General features: G+C 40.7%; 1 protein-coding gene across 1 annotated transcript; it reads right to left on the bottom strand.

Moving 5' to 3' along the window:
• Positions 1–4,149: 4,149 nt before the first annotated feature.
• On the bottom strand, positions 4,150–22,373 carry Lrrd1 (leucine rich repeats and death domain containing 1). Its single transcript, XM_055612561.1, has 7 exons — positions 22,119–22,373; positions 13,734–15,690; positions 9,221–9,419; positions 7,588–7,749; positions 5,729–5,843; positions 5,407–5,409; positions 4,150–5,090 (listed from the first exon to the last, which is right to left on the bottom strand). Exons 2-7 carry the CDS (start codon positions 15,618–15,620, stop codon positions 4,907–4,909), a joined length of 2,550 nt encoding a protein of 849 aa, XP_055468536.1. The 5' UTR covers positions 15,621–15,690; positions 22,119–22,373; the 3' UTR covers positions 4,150–4,906.
• Between the last annotated feature and the right edge of the window lie 801 nt (positions 22,374–23,174).

Here is a 23,174-nt window from a genome sequence, read left to right on the forward strand (position 1 = left end):
GGTTAACAATTGCTTTGCTAGGGGAAGAGTGCTATGTTCAATTGTTTGAAGTGGGGTAAAACTCAAAGCAGGTGAAAGTTCCAGGTTGCTAGGCAAGTTGCTGGGAGGGGGTTGTGTGTATAGCCCAAGCCAAGTGAAATCCCAGGTTTTTAAGCTATTTCTAAGCTTGTCTGCCTCAATGCTGTTGTTTTGAAATAAGTTCTGGCTATGAGTGCAAGACACCTTCAAACTTGCAATCATCCTCCAGCCTCTGAGGTGGTAGGATTACAGCCATTCCCATGGCCAGCATTTATACTTCCATTCTGGTAATTTTTTGTCTCTGAAAACATTTTCTGAAGATGCTGTTGATTAACAATAACTTCCCTATTAAAGAGGATTTTTTAAAAAAAATATTTTTGCCAAGGACAGGGACTTTTCTATCATTTCTTCTCAACATTTAATGAAGGGATGAGTTGTGGCATTGCTACACAAAGCACACTGGCAATAGAATTTTGCACTCAAAATGTTCTGCATGGTTTTGACACCAAGCCCACTCTGACAGCAAGTGGCCATGAGATAGTAACTTTCTCATCTTCTAAGGGCCTAATTTGGCAAGGTTGTTGTTTAAGCCAATGTCAAAGCATTCCAACTCATTTTCAGTTATCCTCTTGTGTCCATGGGTGTAGGCTTAAGGTTTTTGTATATTTCCAGTGCTGATTTCTGTACCCCCCATATCTGATTGAAATCCTTGTTAACAGATTTATAAAAATAACTTTAATGCAAGGGTTTCAGGACATGCAAAGTAATAAAGTCAAATTACATGTTTTCAGAGCATTGCAACACTTGGTAGCCTCTACCTTTCCCGTTCTTGGCAACATCTGGACTCTACAAGATTCAAGAGTTGAATCTTGGCATCTTAGTTATCTGATAACACCTGACATAGAAATCAGAATTGTGAACTCATAGGCTGCCAACTCAGACTACACCTCCACCAGAATACTCAGAAGTGTTGACATATCAATAGATAGAAGACTCACAATGTAATTTGAGCATTATTTGTGTTGGCTAGATTAAGGTCTTTGTTTGGCTAATATGGAAAATATATAAAGAACTCAAGAAATTAAGCAGCGATATACCAAATTGTTGGGAACAAAGCCCTGGGACCCTTCCTAAGGGCCTGACCTGCCAGATAAGCACCGGGCGCCAGCAGGCCATAGCTTCTTACGACCCATTGTTCCCGAAACTGTTTGCTTTGGGACACATCTGTGACCACCGATGTGACCACTGATGTTATCTTCGGACCTTGTAACTCTTTAACCCACCTTCTTAGCCTTGGGAACTTCCCACCAAGGGTCTTGGTATTTTTCCACTACTACTTCCCTTTCTCGCCCCTCTCCCCTGCCCTGCCAAAACCACGTTTTAAAAGAAACACCAAAATTCAATAAAGCTGACACTTGACGGGCAACCGTCTGCTTGTGTCCTTTCTCTCTCTCCCCCATCTTTTTCAGGATTGACCCCCTTCGCCCCCACGAATAACTGAGTCCCGCAGGGCGGGACACCAAATAATCCAATTTAAAAATGGAGTACAGAGAGAAATAGAGAATTCTCAACAGAGAATATCGAGTGGCAGAGAAACACTTAAAGAAATGCTCAGCATCCTTAGCCATCAGAGAGATGCAAATCAAATGACCCTGAGATTTCACCTTACACCCATCAAAATGGCTAAGATCAAAAACTCAAGTGACAGCACATGCTGGAGAGGATGTGAAGAAAGGGGAACCCTCCTCCCTTGATGGTGGGAATGTAAACTTGTACAACCATTCTGGAAATCAATCTGGCACTTTCTCAGACAATTAGGAATAGTGCTTCCTCAAGATCCTGCTATACTGCTCCTAGGCATATATCCAAAAGATGCTCAAGTACACAACAAGGACATTTGCTCGACCATGTTTGTAGCAGCTTTATTCATAATAGCCAGAATCTGGAAACAACCCAGATGTCCCTCAACTGAGGAATGAATACAGAAATTGTGGTACATTTACAGAATGGAATACTACTCAGCTATTAAAAACAAGGAAATCCAGAAATTTGCAGGCAAATGGATGGAACTAGAAAAGATCATCATGAGTGAGGTAGCCCAGAAGCAAAAAGACATGCATGGTATATACTCATAAGTGGATATTCGCCATATAATATAGAACAACCATACTAAAATCTGCAGACCTAAAGAAGCTAAACAATAAGGAGGACCCTAGAGAGAATGCTTAAATGTCATTCAGAAAATAAGATAGACACCAGAAGCGGTAGAAGATAGGGAACAGGACAGGAGCCTGTGATAGATGTCCTCTGAAAGACTCTACCCAGCAGGGCATTGATGTAGATACAGAGATTCACTGCCAAACTTTGGGTAGAGGGCAGAGAGTCTTACAGGAGAGTGGGGGGATAGAAGGACTCGGAGCGGACTAGGCTCCACAAGGAGACCAACAAAGCCAACAAATTTGGGCCCAGGGGAACCTGCAGTGACTGATGCATCAACCAAGGACCATGCATGGAGAGGACCTAGACCCCCGTTCAGATGTAGCCCCTAAGTAGCTCAGTCTCTCTGTGAGTTCCCCTAGTAAGAGGAGAGAGACAATCTCTAACAAGAACTCAGTTTCCTACTCTTGAATCACTTCCCCCTGCTAGAGTAGCCTTACCAGGCAACAGAGGAAGAGGATCCAGGCAGTCCTGGTGAGATTTGATAGAACAGGATAGGATAGTAGGGAATAAGATCACCCCCTTTTCAGTGGACTAGGGGAGGGGGATGGGAGGAAGAGAGTGGGAGGAAGAGGGAGAGTGGGGCTGGGAAGAGATGAGTAAGGGGGCTACAATTGGGATACAAAATGAATAAACTGTAAAAATAATAAAAGTTAAGAAAGAAAAAACAATCTGAAATGTTACAAGAAATTCTTGGTGGGCATTTTTCATCAATTTCTAAGATACTAATATGAACTAAGAAGAGTGTGAATCTATAAAAGGAAACTCAGCAGGGCACAGTAGCGCACCTCTGTAATCTCAGCACTCAGAGATAGAGGCAGAGGGATCTCTGAGTTCAAGTCCAACCTGGTCTACAAAGTGAGTCCAGTATAGTCGGGACTACACAGAGAAACCCTGTCTCAAAAAACCAAACCAAAAAAAAAAAAAAAAGGAAACTCCGTTACAAGGCAAGCAGATCCTGTGTATACCACCAAGGACACATAGAGAACGACAGCATTCATATTGCTGTCAAATCAGGGATCTAATTTCAACTAACACAGCTTTTCAAAATGTGTTTATTTACTTTTGAGACAGTCTCACTATGTAGCCTAGGCTAGACTGAAACCCACAGTCCTGTTTTCAGCTTCCTAAGTGACAGCTGTAGCTTTTTAGGGACATGCTCTTGGTGTTATTTGTTCTAGTATATGCCTGTTTATTTACGTTTGATTTTACTCTTTCTCTTCTAACTTTATAAGTATTATTATATATTAAATTCAGAGCAGAATTAAAAAGGAAAGTTCTTACAGTTGTTTTTTACATATTTGTAATTTCATTTCAGTTTTCATTGTTACTTTTCAAAGAGAGAAGGTCTGATCTCTATCAGGTCTTATTGAGGAAAGAGAGGCAGTTCTTGTGAAAACAGCTGACCCAAAATGGTTCTTTCAATAAATGAGATTTATCAGGAAAGAAAGGAGGCTACACAGCCATGGAGGCCATGATGAAGGTGAACACTGTGAGGGACAGTACATCATGCCAGAGGGAACAAGACAAGCTGTAGAACAGAATGAGAGATAGAGATAGAGATATCTCTCTATATATAGACATCTCTCTCTCTAATATATATATATATTAGAGAGAGAGACTATTCTCTCTCTCTCTAATATATATATATATATATATATATATATATATATATATATATTAGAGAGAGAGAGAGAGAGAGAGAGAATAGTGACCCTAGGGAGAGAGATACCTTCTTAACAGGCATTTTTTATTTTTTTTATATTACAGTTAATCCACTTTGTATGAGCTGTAGTCCCCTCCCGCATTCTCTCCCAATCCCACCCTCCCTCTCTCATCTCTTCCTATGCCCCTCTCCAAGTCCACTGATAGGGGAGGTCCTCCTCCCTTCCCATAGGCTCATCAGGACTGGCTGCAAAGTCTTCCTCTGTGGCTTGGTAAGGCTGCTCCCCCATCAGGGTGGAGGTGATCAAAGAGCCAGCCACTGAGTTCATGTCAGAGACAGTCCCTGCTCCCCTTACTAGGGTATCCACTTGGATACTGAGCTGCCATGGACTACATCTGTGCAGGGGTTCAAGGTTATCTCCATGCATGGTCCTTGGTTGGAGTATCAGTCTCAGAAGAGACCCCTGGCTCCAGATTTCTTGATTCTGTTGCTCTCTTTGTGGAGCTCCTGTCCCCTCCAGGTCTTTCTATCTCCCCCTTCTTTCATAAGATTCCCTGTACTCTGCCCAAAGTTTGGCTATGAGCCTCAGCATCTGCTTTGATACCCTGCTAAGTGGAGTCTTTCAGAGGCCCTCTGAGGTATTACCCTAAAGAGTGTTGAGCCTGGCCATAGGTCAAAGCTACAAAGGGTAAGCATCCAGAGATAAGGAAGTACATTTGTTCACAAATCCTTGTTTACACCCATCCCAGGAGACACAGAGCAGAGCATCAAGGGCTTGTCAGTTCTTCGATTGAGGAACAGACCTGGACATTTTCCTTTGACTTCCACATGCCAACTGTGGCACATGCATGTTCACACACACAAATAAAAAAATAACTACTAAGAAACAAAAAGAGACAGGATATACAAATAATTCACTTGTATCAGCAAAATGATTTAGCCCCAAGGTCAAGTTTCAGTTCTATAAGTGCAAGGTGTTTCCAGCTTCGATTTCAGATCCACTGGCTAGAGTCTGATGGCACTTGTATAAATATTCAAAGCTCTGATCTTGTCTATTATTTCATGAGCACCTATCATAGTTAGTGCCCGAACGAGTTGCTCTCTTAAGGCCATAGCTGTGACTGACAAGTTCTGGTCCTCTTTCCACTGAATAAGTGAGTGGTAGATTCTCTCATTGAATGGAGCAGTGCTGTGAAAATTTAAATAACAATTATTTTAATTACCAACCAAGAACATTATTTTATGCTACTTAAAGTTTATCTTAAGTTTTCAAGTTAATCTACCACATTTATGTGAGAGTAAATTTAATTAAACACAGTATAGGTGAACTTTTACCATGAGCCTAACACACAAAAGCAAACATTAGCTTCATCCTTTTTTTCTTTTAACAAGCTCACATTTCACATTCAACTCTTAAGGTAATAATCACTGTGAGTTGTTTACTATAAACAAACACAATAAAATGCATACTTTATAGCTTGGTCTCACTTGATCATCATGACAACTTTCTAAGTTCAGTGTATTCATTTTACCACTGAAGAAACTGAAGCAGAGAGAAAGAAAAGGGCATGTCCAAGGTCAGGAAGCTAGCTAGACAGAAAGCCTAGTCGCTTATCCTCAAAGTCCTTCCTTCTTCATTACATTGTTTGGTTGCACAACAAGCATCACAAATATGTCATAAGTGAAAGGCCGCCATCTACAGTGGAATTTATGTCAATGTAAATATTTTAAACTATATAATATTCAAATATTTCAAAACTATGTAATATCAAGATCATATCAATCAGGTATGAAAACACATTTGTCCCAAATGCCATTCATACTTACTTTACAGGAATGCTAGATTGAGAGCCTTTCATTTTTAGTTTTTGTTGCAAAAATTCAAAATTTATCTCAGTGATATTGTTGGCAACTATGTTGAATATCTTCTGTAAGATTTTCTCTACATTTGAACATAGAAGAAACATTATTTCTTTTTTTAAAAAGATACTTTGAGTTAATAGTTTTCTTCTATGCTTGTATCAAACATATATGTCAGATAAAATTGAAAATGACAATACAGAGGTGAAATGTCTTCAATTTGTATTCCCTGTCCCTGTCTGCTTCTAGAAGCTGAGGAGCCCCACAACCTAATATGGCTGATTAAGCAGAATATTATGAGCAACTTTAAATTTGACTTCCAAATTCTTTTCTTTTTTCTAGATTTGAAATTAATTTAATTCCTTCCTTCCATTCTGGCTTTTCTATATTAACTACTTTGAGAAATTAAAATCTATTATAAATATGCATATAATGCATATTTATATTAAAATAATTCATTGTTTAATTAGATTATTAATGTTTTTTTAAATTATGTAAGGCCAGGAAAGGTAGCATATATCTTTAATCCTAGCACTCGGGATGGCAGAGGCAAGCAATCTCTCCGATTTTGAAGCCAAATGGTCTATTTAGTGAGTTCCAGGACTACCTGAAGAGACCCTGTCTCAAAAAAAGTTATGAGGATGTGAGGATGTGGGGGTATGTACCCACACAGGCCAAATATATCCAACCCCTGTTATCAGGCAGCTCTGAGCTACTAACATGGGTGCTGGGGAACTGACAGGAGCTCTACAAGAGCAGTATATGTTCTTAACCACTGAGCCATATTTCCAGACCCATTAGTGCTTTAAAAAAAATAGAACGCTTCTAAATAGTGTGCTCTAGAGTCACCTTTGTTGACTAGTGTGCTATGAGAATTTTCAAGAATTAGAGATCTCCCATGTTCTCTATATCATCTCAAATGTGTCCTGGGCCTTTTCATTTTGAGACACTGCATATACATCATTAATCCTTCAGGCTAGATTTCATGCTGATAATAAAAAGAAAATCTAATTGCTTAATAAAATGCTTGGAGGGGGGCTCTATGTTCCTTGTTAGCTGCAGAATAAATACGTCTCCTATGCTACTTCAGCCTCACTGAGGATTAAAAACACTGCAGGACAAAGGTGACTTGAGTATATAGAAAGATGGCAAGTGTCTAGACTTCTCTTCTCCCGGAATTGTGGAGGTGCTGCCATTGCCTACTGCACCTTCCTGTAAACAACAGAGCAACAAGAATCCTGTTTCTTTGAGAACTGGAGAAACAAAACTTTAGCATGAATGCCCAGTGGTATAACTTGAACACCTTCCTCTAAGGTACTATACATAACAGAAATACTACATAGACACTTGAAACTCTGAAACCTGTTTTTCATAGAAATATTCCCTTTGAGTGTAGTAATTAGCACAGTCATCCTGAAGTGAGTTCAAGGAGAGAGCCACTGTGACTTACTTTTCTCTCAAGTTCCTTGAACCAGTGAAGTTCAAGTCTTAGAAAAGTGTCCACACAGCAGCCATGCATATGTGTACATATGCTTACAGCGGACAGTGCTTTCTAATGTGATCTCGTCATTAGCTTAACCTGGGAGATGTTCTTGGTTACCTAGATATGGTATATAATAGATGAATACAGAGCAGTTTTAGATATTCCAGTCCCCATTTCCCATGACTAAACAATCTGAGTTATCATTATACACAGACAACCTTCAGAAAGAAGGAAGATGATATTTGAATGTTACCGCCAGCTTAAAGTGTCCAACCAGAGCACACTCTTACTGTACAGATAGCAGACAATTTCTTGCAAAGGTAATTCCTTGCTCATCACCCACCATCTCTTTCATCCGCTCTTTGGAGATAGCATGTGATAGTGTGCAGCTGTTTTCCCTTACAGATTTCCATTGGAGGTCTCAGCAAAGGATTGTCATCAAAATTTATCTCCTTCAGCGACGAGAGACTATAGATAGCACTGGGGAGATCTGTCAGACTGTTTCCTAGGACGGAAACGGAGGTCATGAGCACACCATGGTGTGAAATTAAACTGCTGGGGCAGAAAGCTGTGTGTGCAGAAGTCTACTGTCTTAGTAACTCGTGCACCCGAGGACATACACAATGAGGACAGTTCTGACTAATGTCCGTGCACTGTTAGGCCATGTGGAATTTCCTCTGTCTACAGAGGCCTGTCAGCTAAGGCTGTCATCATGCTGGGCTTGTTCAAGCAACCATGTTGTTGAGAGCCCATGGGTGCAGCTTCCCATCATGTGGAGGGGCACTATGTAACAGCAGGCATCCTAAGTATCTGATTCTTACAGTCTTTCTGCCCCTTCTCCACAGTTTTCCTGTTACACTGCGCATGCATCAGTGGGGGTGTGCGCCCCATAGTCACTTATTCCCTACATTCTGACCAGTTGTGGATCTTCCTAATAGTCTCCATCTATGCAAAAAGAAGCTTCTTTGATGAGGGTGAGAGAGCTACATGTATCTGTGATATAAAGAGGAGTACTTAGAAAATAGAAATTATATTGGTTCAAGAAACTGCCAAGAGTAGGTTCTCTTCTCCGGTCTATGGTCTTCCCAGTCATGGGTAATTGGATAGGTTTACAGTACAGCCATGAACATCCTCCTGTGGAGTGAGCCTGAAGTTCAATTAGGCAACTGTTAGTTACCCAAAGGCAAAAGTGCCACTATTGGCCTTTGTGGCTATCTTGCTGGTCCAGCAATCCTTGTTTCACAAGCTTTAAGCTATGTAGGACTGCCAATTGCTCTTCTGCCTTGTCGACTTGCATAACACTCTCTGACACTATGAGAGCCAGTTCTTATGGAGGAGGCTTCCAGTTTGATTTTTCCAAGTCCTGTGTCCAGAGTGTGTTCTGGGAGTCAGTCAAGAGCAAAGGCAGTTGTCAGTGTTGATTGTTTTGGAATTCTCTTGGACTTCTCTTGAACTTCCTTGACCAACAGCTACAGAAGAACTTCCTCATGCCTGGTACTAGAGTTTTACTAGGTAGCCTATGGCTCTCAGCAGGAGTGAGGGGAGCATTACCACCTTAAATATCATAACTTCATTCAAACAATATATCTACACTCATATATTACATGTAATTTACAGTAAACATAGATTCCTGTTTTTCCTAAACACCCTAATAGAGTTCTTTATGCCTCCCCCTCCTTCTGTATTCCCTCCTCTCCCCCTTCTCATCTAAAGCTCTTCCTCATTTTTCCCATTTCCCCTACCAAACACCTGTTTCCTGCTATTTCCATCTCTAGAACTTTTTTCAACACAATAAATCAGTTCTTCCATTTTGTGCTCATTTCCTTTAGGGAGGAAAAGCACTGTGTGCACCTCTCCCTCTGATGCCCACTTAATGCACTGTCTGAAAGTCTTTATTTTGTCAGCAAAAACTGTAATTTAAAGATCAATGTTCTACTTAGATATTCCACTTATTGCTTATTACGCTTGGCACATACCTCTGAGGTCTAGGCTCTGTAGAACTTCTAAAGCCAGAAAAGATGGTGGAAGAGAATTTATTTGGTTATTGCATGCATATAGACTAACCAGATTTTTCAGATCCCCTATATTTCTTGGAATATCTTTGATGGCATTGTTCGAGATGTCAAGTGTTTTGAGTTGAGTCATATTACACAGCTCTTCTGGAAGTCTTGTTAACTGCAAGGATAATTAAACAATCATGCTTTTATAAATCCATAAATATTAGTAACACTATATTTCCCCCCTTAAAACAAGAGAAGAGAGTTTTATTTTAGTCTTTGTCTAAGGAGACACTTTCATTCTGTCATACTTTGTAATTCCACATCCAAAACACCCGCAAGCAGCCACAGTGCTCGCTAATTAACCCTGCTGCTTGGAACACACTTTCTTCCCATGCCCCAGCTCAGGTTCTGCCCTGTCCCACTCCTTTCTTGTCTCCCTCAGGCTAATGCTGCTGTTTTTCTTCCTTCTCTCAAGTTTGTACAATTACTTACATTTTATCCAATTCTCATCACAGAGTGATAAAGACACTCATCCTTATACCTGTACACACACACATACACACCACACAACACAAACACACACATTCCACAAACACAACACACATATGGCACATACAACACACACATATACAACACACATACCATACACATCCCAGAGTTACAACACACACAAACACACATACCACATACACACCACATACACAAACACCACTCATACATACTGTACACCCAACACACAAAACACACATACTGCACATCCAAACATACCACAGACACACATATCACAAATATACTGCACAATTAAAAAACACACACCATACTCACCCCACAAACACACACAACACATATATACACATAATACACATACACCACATACACACATACCCCACATACACACTGTGCACACACAACACACATACAACACACTTACTACAAATATATACATACCACACACAACACAATTATAAACACACACACTATACACACACAGCATATACATACCACACACACCTCACACACACAAACAACACACAACACACACACACACCTCACACACCAACACAACACACATCACACAGACACACACACACACAGAAACACACACACTACCGGGCAGGATTGAAGTGTGCTACCAAAAGCAAGATAAACATCATGCATACATATGGCTAGTAGGGAGGCGCCTAGTATGGAGAAGTGATAACTTCAGAGAAATATATGAGAAAGGACGACTATGCAAGACTTCCAACCTTATGTCGGAGGAATGAGATCAGCATAGGTGGGCAGGCCTGTAACTGAATGTCCTTCAAACGAATACTCTTTTTGAACATCTCATTTAATTTTTTTGAGACAGTATCTGTGTAACCCTGTCTTCCCTGGAACTGACGATACATAGCAGATTCACCTCAAACTCATAGAGATCCAACTGCTCCAACCCCCTCCCCATCCCCTCATATGTGGGATTACAGACATGGCCACCAGGCCTGGCTAAATATTCTCTACATACTTGTCCAGTGTTTATAGGAGGAAGAGAGAGCTCTATGCTGATGGAGCTGCTGGTGAAAGAAGAGTCCTACTGAGTGACCTTTGCTTTGCTTAATGGAAGCTCGGCGACTAACCCAATTTATCTTCTTCCGACCATTGGTTATTGGTCAGCTGGTAGATAAAGTAATCCTTTAGGTATTCCTTCTCCATTCTATCCAAGTGAAATTTCCAACCACATAGGATATTCTTCTTAAGAAGGATTCATATAATGTTTTTCCATTTAAAGACTTTTGAAATGATAAAGACTTTACTGGTACTACTACTTTGATCCTGAATTTCCTTCCTCCCTTCTTCCCTCTTATCTTTCTTCTTTCCCTTCTTTTTTGGACAGAATCCCACTCTGGATCCCAGGCTGGGCTTCAACTTACTATCCTCCTACCTCAGCCTCATGAGTGTTAGGACTGCAATCATGCACCACCATGCCAAATATAATACATTAAGAATAGTCCCCTAAGCCGGCACAGTGGTGCATACCTGTAATCCCAGAGCTCAGGGAGGCAGAGGCAGGAGTATCTCTGTGAGTTCCAGACCAGTCTTGTGACAAAGCAAGTCCAGGGAAGTCAAAGCTACATAGTGAAACACTGTCTCGAAAAAACAAAACAAGAAGAAGAGGAGGAGGAGGAGGAGTCCCTTTGTGGGCTGGAGAGATTACTCAGCTTTTAAGAGCACTCGCTGCCCTTGTAAAGGACTCAGGTTTTATTCACCCACATGGCAATTCACAATCAGCTTTAACTCCAGTTACAAAGGATCCAACACCCTCTTCTGGCTTCCATGAGAACCAAACAGAAGCAAAACCCTCATATACATAAAATATATTATATATATTTGTGTGTATGTATATATACATATATATATATGTATACACACACACACACACACATATATATATAATCGTCTTCTGGAATGAAGTCTGATGACTCTGACAAAGCCTGATAAGGAACATAAGCCAGAGAGTATAGCGAAGGCAGTTGCTGGAATAAACTAGGCATAAAACAAGTGTTGAACATGGACAAGAGCAGAAAGTGAAGCTGGAAATTCCAGGGAAAGTTGCCAACTGTGAACTATAGTGCTAGGGGATTATGTGTGTGGAAAGTAGGTGTGATGAGGCCAAAGAAAGTTAGTGAACAGGAGGAAGTTAGGGACTTGTTCTAGAGGAGTCACAAGACACAGAAAGAGAAAGTCAAATTACTTGCCATAAATTACTCAAATTAGCTGCTAATTACATCGCAGAACCAAAATGTATATTTTAGTTCACATTTTGCTTAACATTACTACAACTTGTCTCATCATTCATTCCATTGCTTAGACCACACACCACTACTATGGCAGCTTTGCTGAACATATATTACATAGTAGGGGTTACATTCTAAAAACCAGGTAAGTTTGCTTCTGAGCTGTAACTCCAGCCATAGATGATAGAGATTCTTTTTGAGCAAAGAGGAAGACTTTTAAGAACAGATTTTGGAGGATTTTGTTTTGGCTAAGAGTCTAGCATTAAAGATAGCCAGGTGACAGAGAAACTTAAAGAAATACTCAATGGCCTTAGTCAACAGGGATGTGCAAACCAAAACGACCCTGAGATTTCACCTTACACCCATCAGAGTGACTAAAATCAAAAACTCAAGAGACCACAATGTTGGAGAGGTTGTGGAGAAAGGGGAACCCTCCTCCATTGCTGGTAGGAATATAAACTTGTACAACCATTTTGGAAACCAGATCTGTTGCTATCTGAAAATCCAGCTATACCACTCCTATGCATATATCTGAAATATGCTTAGCTATACAATAAGGACATTTGCTCAACTATGTTCTTAGCAGCTTTATTCCTAATAGCCAGAATCTGGAAACAACTTAGATTGTCCCTTACCGAAGAATGTATACAAAAATTGTGGCACAATTACTAATGGAATACTACTCAGCTATTAAAAAGAAAAAATCATGAAATTTGCAGGCAAATGGATGGAACTAGAAAAGATTATCCTGAGTGAAATAGCCCAGAAGCAGAAAAACACACATGGTATGTACTCACTTATAAGCAAATATCAGCCATATAATATAGGATAACCATACTAAAATCTGCAGACATAAAGGAGCTAAACAACAAGGAGGACCCTAGGGAAGATGCTTAAATCTCATTCAGAAGGGAAAAAAGGATAGACACCAGAAGCTGTAGAAGAGAGGGAATGGAACAAAAGCCTACCTCAGATGTCCTCTGAAAGACTCCACCCACATGCATCCAAACACACACCCACAGGAATGCATACATATACAACTCATATAAAATTTGAAAAATCTCCCAATGAACTAAATAGAAAGTAATCTACAAAAATGTCTGTTTCACACTGCATTTGAATGCAAAAAAAAAAAAAAAAAAGCTTTTGTGTAGAGAGGTGTATCTGAGCCATGTTTTCAAACATAGAGAATTTCACTTGTTCAAAATACACATACAAGCATTTGCATGTTGTCTTAGGACTACTATTGCTGTGATGAAACACCATGACCAAAAGCAACCTGGAAAGGAAAGCGTTTACTTGACTTACAGTTCCAAATAACAATTCATCTTCAAAAACATTGAAGTGTAGGAACTCAAGCAGGGCAGGATCCTGGAGGCAGGAGCTGATGCAGAGGCCATGGAAGAGTGCTGCTTACTGGCTTGCTCCTCGTGGCTTGCTCAGGCCTGCTTTCTTATAGAACCCAGGTCCAAGAGTCCACAATGGCTGGGCCTTCCTGTCAGTCACTAATTGAGACAATACCCTACAGGCTTGTCTACAGGCTTGCCGGATCTTATGGAGGCATTTTCTCAATTGAGGTTCCCTCCTGAGGACTCTAGCTTGGGTCAAGTTGACATAAAACTAGCCAGTACACACGTCCACTGTCACGTACGCTGTGCCTCAGGTTGAGAGTCCCTTAGTCACCCTCCGCTTCACACCCAAAAGAGCACTCTTACCTTTTTCCCATTTGTCTGACTCAAATTCAAATCCTCCAGTGTTTTAAGATGGCACAGTTCCACAGGAAAATGTGTGAACTGATTGCCTGAAAAGTTTAACTTCAGGATCCCTTTTAGTTTGGATATTTCTGCAGGTATTTTCTGTAACTGATTTTCTGACACATCCAGTACATGCAAGTTTTTTAAAGTACACAGTTCCTTTGGGAAATTGTCAAACTTATTACCAGACAGAATGAGCACATGGAGTGACACCATAGCAGAGATACAGGGAGGAATTGTCTTTATTAGGTTTTTGCCAAGATCCAGGTATTCGAGATTAGTGAGAGAACACAAATGTTCTGAAAATATGGGGAGTTTGTTTCTGTTCAACTCTAAATGAAGCAGCTGCTCACTGAACGATATATCCACAGGGATTTCTGAAATATAATTTCCATTGAAACTCAAGTAGTCAAGTGACTGCAAAGCACACAACCCCAGCGGGAAGTACATTATATTGTTGTAATTCAGTTCAACTCTGGTTATTTTTTTGCAGTTTTTTATTTCAATAGGGATATGTGTGATTTGATTGCCAGAAAACTCCAGGCTGTTTATATTACTAAGATGTGCGATTTCTTCAGCAATTTTTATCATTTTATTTCTGTTCACATGGAGTTGTCTCAAATTTTTAAGCTTATGGATTTTCCTAGGAAGTTCTTCTATACTATTATCACTAAGGGTAAGACATTCCAACATTACACAGTGGGAAATTTTTTTTGGTATGCTTTTCAATAAATTTTTATCAAGGTTAAGAAGCCTGAGATCGCTGAAATTCTCAATTTTGGGTGAAATAGTTTCCAATTTATTGTCAGCTAGATGAAGTTCCTTTATTTTGGGCAACTGAAAAATTTCCACAGCCAAAAAAGTAAGTCTGTTGTGATCCATTAAAAGGTTTTCTAAGTTTGTCAGTTCCCTAACTTCTTTTGGCAAACTGCGTATCATGTTTCCAGTGAGGTTTAGTGAGATTAACATTGGAAGGAAGCACAGAGACTTAAAAAATATCGTTAATTGGTTATATTCCAGGTTGAGAACTTGCAAATTTTTCAAACTAGAGAGAGAATCTGGTATATGTGTTAATTTATTTTTGCCCAAACTTAAAGTTTCTAAACTGCTAAGACTTTCTAAGTCAGAAGGTAAACTCTCAATATAATTACTATCTAAAAAGAGTTGCCTCATATTCTCAAGTTGTAATAGTTCTTTAGGTATCTGGGATATGTGGTTGTAACTGGCATTTAGTGTCTCTAAATTGTAAAGCAATTCAATGTCCGAGGGAATTGATGGCAATCCATTTTGTTGCAAGGACAGAACTTCTAGTCCTAGTAGGTCCTCTGGGTCTGCCCCTTGGAAATTTTTTATATTATTCTTATCTAAATAAAGATATTTTACGTATTTGTCTTTGAAAATGTTTACAGGGAATTCTTGTAAACCCTTAGCATCAAGATTAACTGTAAAGTTATCTGATTCCAAGCCAAATTCGTTCTGGCTGTCTTCAGAGTCGTGTGGACTATCTGTCTTCTCATCTGAGTCTTTGGCTGGCTGATCGTCTTCAGCTGTCTTACTCTCTGAGGAGCTCTTAGAGCTCTGTGGAGTTTCTGGGCTGCCATCTACTAGGTTGGTGTCAGAAGTCTTTTTCTCTTCATCTCCGTTAAGCTGGCTTGTGGAGGAAGCTACTGACTCTTCTGCATCCTTTAAAAGATTTGCTTCATCAAACTCGTCAGACTCTTTCCTCTCTGAGTAAAAAGCGTCTTCGTTTAAGGCACTTAACATTTCTTCAATAGTTCCAGGCTCCTCCAGTGACTCATCAGATCTATGGACTCCTTCGGACTCTGCATTATTCTCATCTTCAGACATCTTAGTTACTGGTAGCTCTTCCACCAACTCAAGATTGCAACTCTACTTTTTCGCGTTCTTTTTTTTTTTTCTGTAAGACAAATGTTCATATTAAAAGGGTAATAAAGACGTTAAAATCACACATGTAAGGCTAACTGCAGATCTTCACCTGTCCCCCAGCCTCTCCAAATCCAATCCCCCAGTTTCAGCCCTACCTCTGCTCTGCAGACCATCAACCGCAGCCACCTTCTGATCCCCTGACCCCATCTCCAGTGAACCTCACAGATCTTCCTCTCCTAAGTTCCCTCCTCCTACTCACTGCTTTATCCCAGACCCCCAACTCCAGCAGGCACTTACTGGGAACCCTCAGGGCCACTCTGACCAGGCAAATAGGTAGGCTAACTGTAGATCTTCACCTCTCCTTCCATTTCTCCAAGGCTCATGCCCAGCTCTACAGCAGACTTTCTGCTGTGGCCTCTTGTTCTCTGCCCCCTTTCCCAGAGAACCAAACAGAGCCTGGTGGAACATCCTGCTTTCCCCCCATCCTCTAGACAACCCCAGCACTGCTCCCAGCCCATCCCCATTCCTAAATGTCAGCTCCCTATACCCAAGACCACATTTTACCTGGAACCCACAGAGGTCACACCTGGATCTCAGAAAAATTTCCTACCAAGCAACACACATAGTGAGAGTCTGTCTTGAAAACAAGAGAGAGACAGACAGACAGGCAGAGAGACAGACAGAGAGAGAAACAGAGACAGAGAGAATATCATAATCATTGTATCCTGTGTTGAGAGACTGAAAATTTCCTTTGGGATAAGAATCAATCATTGGCTTTGTTGTTTTAAAATTTTATTTTGAGACCAAGTATTGTGGCACATGCCTTTAATCCCAGCACTTGGGATGCAGAAGCAGGTGGATCTCTAGAGTTTGAGGCCAGCCTGGTCTATAGAACAAGTTTCAGAATCAAGAATTAATGATGTCATCAGTCCTACTGTTCAACACAGCATTGAGATTTTCTTTTCTTTCTTTCTGTTTTTTCTTCTCTTTGAGACAGAGGCTAACTATGTAGCCCTGGCTGGTCTGAAACACACTATTTAGACAAGGCTGCCCTTAAACTTACAGAAATCTGCCTGCTTCTGCCTCTTGAATACTGAGATCAAAGTCATGTGCCCTCATGCCCAGTGGGAGAGAGTTAAAGTTAGGGGTTAGGGTAGCATACAAATTAGTGGATTTTGTGATATCATTTTCACATTTGTTCTGAATTTAAGATAGAGTATAATGCATCCTAGGCTGTCCTTGAACATGTAGCTGAGAATACCCTTGCATTTCTGATCCTCCTGTCTCCACCTCCTGAGTGCTTGGATTATAGGCATGAGCTACCATGTCTGATTTCTGTGGAGCTAGGAATTGATGGATCCCAGGGATTTTGTGCATGCTAGCACTCTACTGACTGAGCTGCATCCCAGCTCCACACACTCTGCTCTTTTTAAAGGTCCTTTCCCTCTCTCCTACCAGCACCTTTCCCACCCTCCACCTACCTTGAATCCCCTCCTCTGCTCTCATGTTGCAAGTATTTCATTGCTTCCTCTGTTTTATTTTTTTCTCCTCATCCCTTAAATTCTATTCTTCCCCTCTGTGGCTGACTTTCTAGTTTCATAGCTTACACTTACACACATACATTTACCCATACATACAGATTAAAATAAAAAATCCACATATGACTCTGGATTATCACCTAGCTTAATGGTTTTCCTGAAAATGTTATAATTTCCTGAAAATTGTTTCATTTTCCTGAAATTGTTATAATTTCATTTTCTGTATGATGGAATGAAAGTCCATTGTGTATGTAAATCATATTTTCTTTATCTACATGTACAATGGTGGGCATGTAAGCTCATTGTTTCTCAGTGTGAACAATGCAACAATAAACATGAGTATGTTTATTGCTTATTGGATTGTAGGTATGTCTGTGGAAGGAGTGAGGGTCCTTTGGATGCTTCCCTTGAGGAGTCTTTATTGATTGATTAGCATGTTTACTGACTGGAATATTTGTGGAGGGGTGTGATGCTTAATTTCTGCACTTCTTTATATATTCTAGTTACCATAGTTTTACGTATTCTAGACCTCCTTTCTTATGTAAGTTGGTAAGGATTTTCTCGTTATGATTGTTTCTTTTGCTCTTCAGGAAAGTTTAACCATAGACTCTGATGAATTACTCTGATGAATACAGACACAGCGATTCTCAATAAAGTAAATTCATAAACTAACATCAAGAACATACTAGATTTATGTCATGAAAGATCCCCGGAGGGTATCTTCCGTCAGAGAGACCCCCTCCCAAGGAACAACGAGGCCATTCGGATGCAAACAGCAAGAGGCTTTTATTTTGATACACCCGGGTACCCGGGGCGAAAAGTCATTCGAGAGACTTTCGCGCCCCCTAGATGGGAAGCTGGGGTTTTTATAGGGTTTTAGAGCAGAAGCGTGGGTACAGAAGCGAGAAGCATGGTTACAGGGGGCTGATTGGTACATTTTCATGAGACCACGATTTGCGTCAAAGTTTGGCAGGGGCACCAAGATTGACCACCCCTTAACGTGGCCACCTGTTATTTTGTTTTTCCCTATCTCAGCTGGAACAGTCTCACAGATATCTATGAGGGTGATTAACACAAACTGTTTTTAGTTTGACTGGGGCAGCCTGACCGCAGATATCCCAAGTGGGTGACACAGCTAGGTTTCTCAGTAATTTTCCAGTTCCCCACCTAGCCTACAGAGTTTCTCATAGCTATGTTTAACTTAGGGTGAGGCTGGGGTCTTTCAGTCATGGCTGAGTTGATTTCATCCCAGAGAGGCAAGGTTGGGTCAGCAGATACAAATACAAATCAATAATACAGCATATAAACAAAGGTATTTACATGGTCATATCAGCTGATCCAAAAAAGGCATTTGAAGAAGTTCAGCATACTGGCATGATAAAAAAAAAAAATTCTTGAACAATGTTAGTTACTTTTCTTATTGCTGTGGCAAAAGCAACTTAAGCAAAGGCTATATTTTGCCTCATAATTCCAGGACATATATTTCAGAATGGCATAGATCAGGACAGCATGAGCAGGAGGCAGCTGGTCACACTGCACCCACAGACAAGAAGTGGAGAGAGAACAGGAAGTGAGACCATGCTATAAAAACTCAAGGCCCACCCCCTGCCATCATGTTTCTTCCAACAAAGCTCCACCCCCTAAATGTTGTAGAACCAACTGCCCAAACACATTAGTTTAAGGGACACTCCATGCTACAACATGCTCGAATTCCATGCTAGCATTCTCATGCTGCAGCAAAAAGGAACTTGGTTAAACATAACAAAGGATAAGGATATATAAATATCAAACCCATAGTTAATATAGACAAAGTTGGAAAATACTACAAGCATTTCCTCTGTTAATATAGTACTTGGAAGTATTATGATCATAAGATTATAGCAAGGAATGAAAGAGACACCATTTGTCCTAGTTGAGATTTCTATTGCTGGGGAGGGGGAAAGATTTCTATTGCTGGGATGAAACAGCATGAACAAAAGCAAGCTGGGAGAAAAAGGTTCACTTTCATATCACTCTACATTGAAGGCAGTCAGAACAGGAACTCAAGCAGGGCAGGAACCTGGAAACAGGAGATAATGCAGAGACCATGGAGGGGTGCTGCTTGCTTACTTACTCCAATGGCTTGCTCAGTTTGCTTTATAAAACCTAGGACCTCCAGCTCAGACATTGCCCCACCCACAATGGGCTAGGTACTTCTCCATCAGTCACTAAGTAAGAAAATTCCCTATAGGCTTGCCTACAAGCTGGGTATCCTGAAGGTATTTTCTCAGTTGAGGTTCCCTCCTCTCCAGTGACTAGCTTGTATCAAGTTGACATAAAACTAGCCAGCACACCATTGTAAGAAGTTAAAAAAAAGTTCCAATTTCCAGACTATAGAATTCAAGACTTAAAAGACCTTAAAGACACTACCAGAAAAATCAATTAATTTTCTGGATCTCTATAATGAGCTTGCTATGAAATAAAACAGGAAAATAATAAACTCACAATAACTTAAAAAAATAACAGTAATAATGCTGACTAAGGAAGGGAAAGAGCTCTCCAATGTTTTTAAGTTTTTATTACGTTTTTTAATTTTATTTATACAAAGCCTGGTTATATAGCTGGCTCTGAATTTATGGTGTTTTTTTGTCTCCACTTCTTGAGAGCTTGGATTTATAAGAATACACCAACACATTTGGTTATATTTTACTTTTTTTTTTTTTTTAAGTTTTTTGAGACAGGGTTTCTCTGTGTAGCCTCTGTGGCTGTCTTGAAACTCACTCTGTAAACCAGGATTGGCCTCAAGCTTACAGAGATCCGACCGCGTCTGCCTTCCAAGTTCTGGAATTAAAGGTGTGTGTCACCAATGCCTGGCTTGGAATATTGGTATGTGGAAGTGAATCTGGGCTTGGAGTACTATTTTTTTTTTTTTTTTGCCTATCTAAGGTTTTAATTAATATCACTTTTTAATTATTATAATGTTCCAACAAATCTTGCTACCTGATAGGACAAGTGTGCTCATTCTAGCTTTTATTTTAAAGTGGTGGTGGTTATTCTCAATCCTTACATTCCCACAAGAATTATAAAATCAGTGTGTCAAGTTTCACAAAAGGTCTTGCATGGATTTCAGTTAGAATTGACCATAAGGGGCTGAAGGCCAGTGGTCAAAAAGCCAGGTTTAGAGCAGTTTTATTCCCAGGCGTTTGGCTATTTTCATGCAAAAAAAAGGTTCCTCTTCTTTGTAATTTAAATGCAACATGAAGATCTACTGTTTTATTTCGGAGACTACCTTTCTCTGTAGCTCCCCCCCATCACTGATTGATCATTGATGTGAGCTTTCCTGTCTTAACCTTCCCTACTGGGTGCCTAGGCTTACAGCATTTATCATCACATCTCACCTTATTTTCGAAGCTACTTCATGACTCTAATTATACTAGTTATGAATAGTAATGGATATATCTGTGTTTTCTGATGGTTTTAAGAGATCCTTGTGTAAGGGTGACTTGACCACCAAAGGGATCCCAACTCACAGGTTGAGAACCACTGGTATAGAGGGATAGGACACCCCAAAGGAAAATCAGCTGCCTCAATCCCTATTCAGAAAGGCAAAGAGGATGGACATCAGAAGAGGGAGAAAACAGGGAACAGGACAGGAACCTACTACAGAGAGCCTCTGAAAGGCTCTACCCTGCAGGGTATCAAAGCAGATGCTGAGACTTATGGGCAACCTTTGGGCAGAGTGCAGGGAATCTTATGAAAGAAGGGGGAGATAGTAAGACCTGGAGAGGACAGGAGCTCCCTAAAAAGAGCAACAGAACCAAAAAATCTGGGCACAGGGGTCTTTTCTGAGACTGATACTCCAACCAAGGACCATGCATGGAGATAACTTAGAACCCCTGCACAGATGTAGCCCATGGCAATTCAGTATCCAAGTGGGTTACATAGTAATGGGAACAGGGACTGTCTCTGACATGAACTGATTGGCCTGCTCATTGATCACCTCCCCCTGAGGGGGGAGCAGCCCTACCAGGCCACAGAGGAAGACAGTGCAGCCACTCCTGATGAGACCTGATAGACTAGGATCAGAAGGAAGGAGAGGAGGACCTCCCCTATCAGTGGACTTGGGGAAGGACAAGCATGGAGAAGGGGGAGGGAGAGTGGGATTGGGAGAGGAAGAGGGAGGGAGCTACAGGGGGGATACAAAGTGAATAAAGTGTAATTAATAAAAATTAAAAAATATTTTGAAAAAAGAAAAGCAATTAAGATATCTTCTACAGCTTCTGAGAGGTAATAATTGATGATCTTACATGCTCTTTTCCCCAGGCAGCAGAGGACAACACTGAGGCCTTAATATATGGTATTTTCCAATAAGGTAAAAAAAAATAGCAACATGTAGCTATTCCAATGGAAATTAAGTAAAATTACAAGCCAGCTCCTTAGTCACAGACATATTTCAGGGGGCGTTCAGCAGCCACACGTGTCTAGTGACTACCTTACTGAACAGTGTAGACTATAACATTTTCATTATGGAAGTGAACTAGGCTATTTGAAAAGAATATGTGAAAAACATGTTTTAAGGGCTGCAAAGTATTCCGTTGAAGGAGTTGCCATCAATAACCCAGTCAGACGGCTTAGCTGGTAAAAGCGTTTGTTGCCACATCTGACAATCTGAGTTCGAAGCCTGGGACCCACACGATGGAAAGGAGAAGTTCAGAGATGACTCCTGCAACTTATCCTCTGCATGTGAATCTCCCCTCCCCCTAGACACTCCCCTCTTTGTACAGGTACTCTCCCCACAAATCTTGTAAAGGCTAGATAATACTAAAAAATGTGTTTGAGAAAAATCTCCCATTTAAAAACACTGCCAATTAGATAAGCAAAAACAAATTCAAACTGTTTTAACAAGTATTAGTAAAGTTAAAGATACAAGGTAATTTGTTACCTTATCTGAAAGAGGTGGGCATTCTGGTAGCCATAGAACTTTTTCACAGAAAGTGACATCAACAATTGCTTCCACAGGTGCGGGAAGAAACGCGCTGAGCGGCGGCTGAAGCAGCGTGGGGCAGAATGCAAACACTGGAAGATGTGGCCTGGGAGCTTGGAGGGAGGAGACTGTGCACGGCTGCAGGTGTTATAGAAAGGCTAGGCAGGAAAAAAACCGGGCCTTGGCTTAGGGGTCCCAGTCGAGCCCTGGGCCTCTCTGAGGCGCATCGAAGCCGCCAGGGCGCGCGCGCATGCGCGGCGAATGTCTGCGAATGTGGCGATGGCGGCTGCACTGGCTCAGCTGTGTCCTGCCTCCCTCAGGCGTTTGTGAGCTGGCTTTGGACGCACAGTGGTACTAGGTGGGTCCTGTTGTCATTCAGCTCCCCAGCAACCGCCTCAGGCAGCTGCAGGGCGGTCTGCCGGTTGACTCTACTTGGGAGCTCTTGCAGCCTGTTACTAGTGATCTATTTAGGTCATCTGAGGGGCGGGACAGCACATAACTTGTAAAATAATTTTCCCTGACTAAACACTAAGTGAATATGGGTACTTAATACATTTCTAATAAATCTTTGTATTTAAAAATAAGTTTTCCAAATTGCACGAACAATTCTGCTTCTTTTGAGAAATGTTTTAAATTTATGCATTGAGTTACTGTGATCCAAACTAAATGTTAACACATACGCTATTTCAACCATCAGAGTACTCTCTTCTCCCAAATCTTTTACGCTTCCCCTTTGTGTCCCCACTTTTACCCACACCATCTTTAACGTCTAGTAATTGCTATATACTTTCTGCCCTGTAGTTTTATCTTTCCCAGAATATTCCCTATTCGGAACACTAAACCTTTTGAGTCTTGCTAGTTCAGTTAGTGCATTGGAACTTCATTCATGCTGTTCATCAATCGTTTATTCCTTTTTGAGTACTATTCCACTATAGGTACGGATATACCTAAGTTTGTTCATTTGGGCAGTTATGAGTAAATATACTTCACAGTGAAATGTATCCTCTGATAAAA

This window comes from Psammomys obesus, unplaced genomic scaffold (assembly GCF_907164565.1).
Source record: "Psammomys obesus unplaced genomic scaffold, mPsaObe1.curated_primary_1811, whole genome shotgun sequence".
Classification (NCBI taxonomy): domain Eukaryota; kingdom Metazoa; phylum Chordata; class Mammalia; order Rodentia; family Muridae; genus Psammomys; species Psammomys obesus.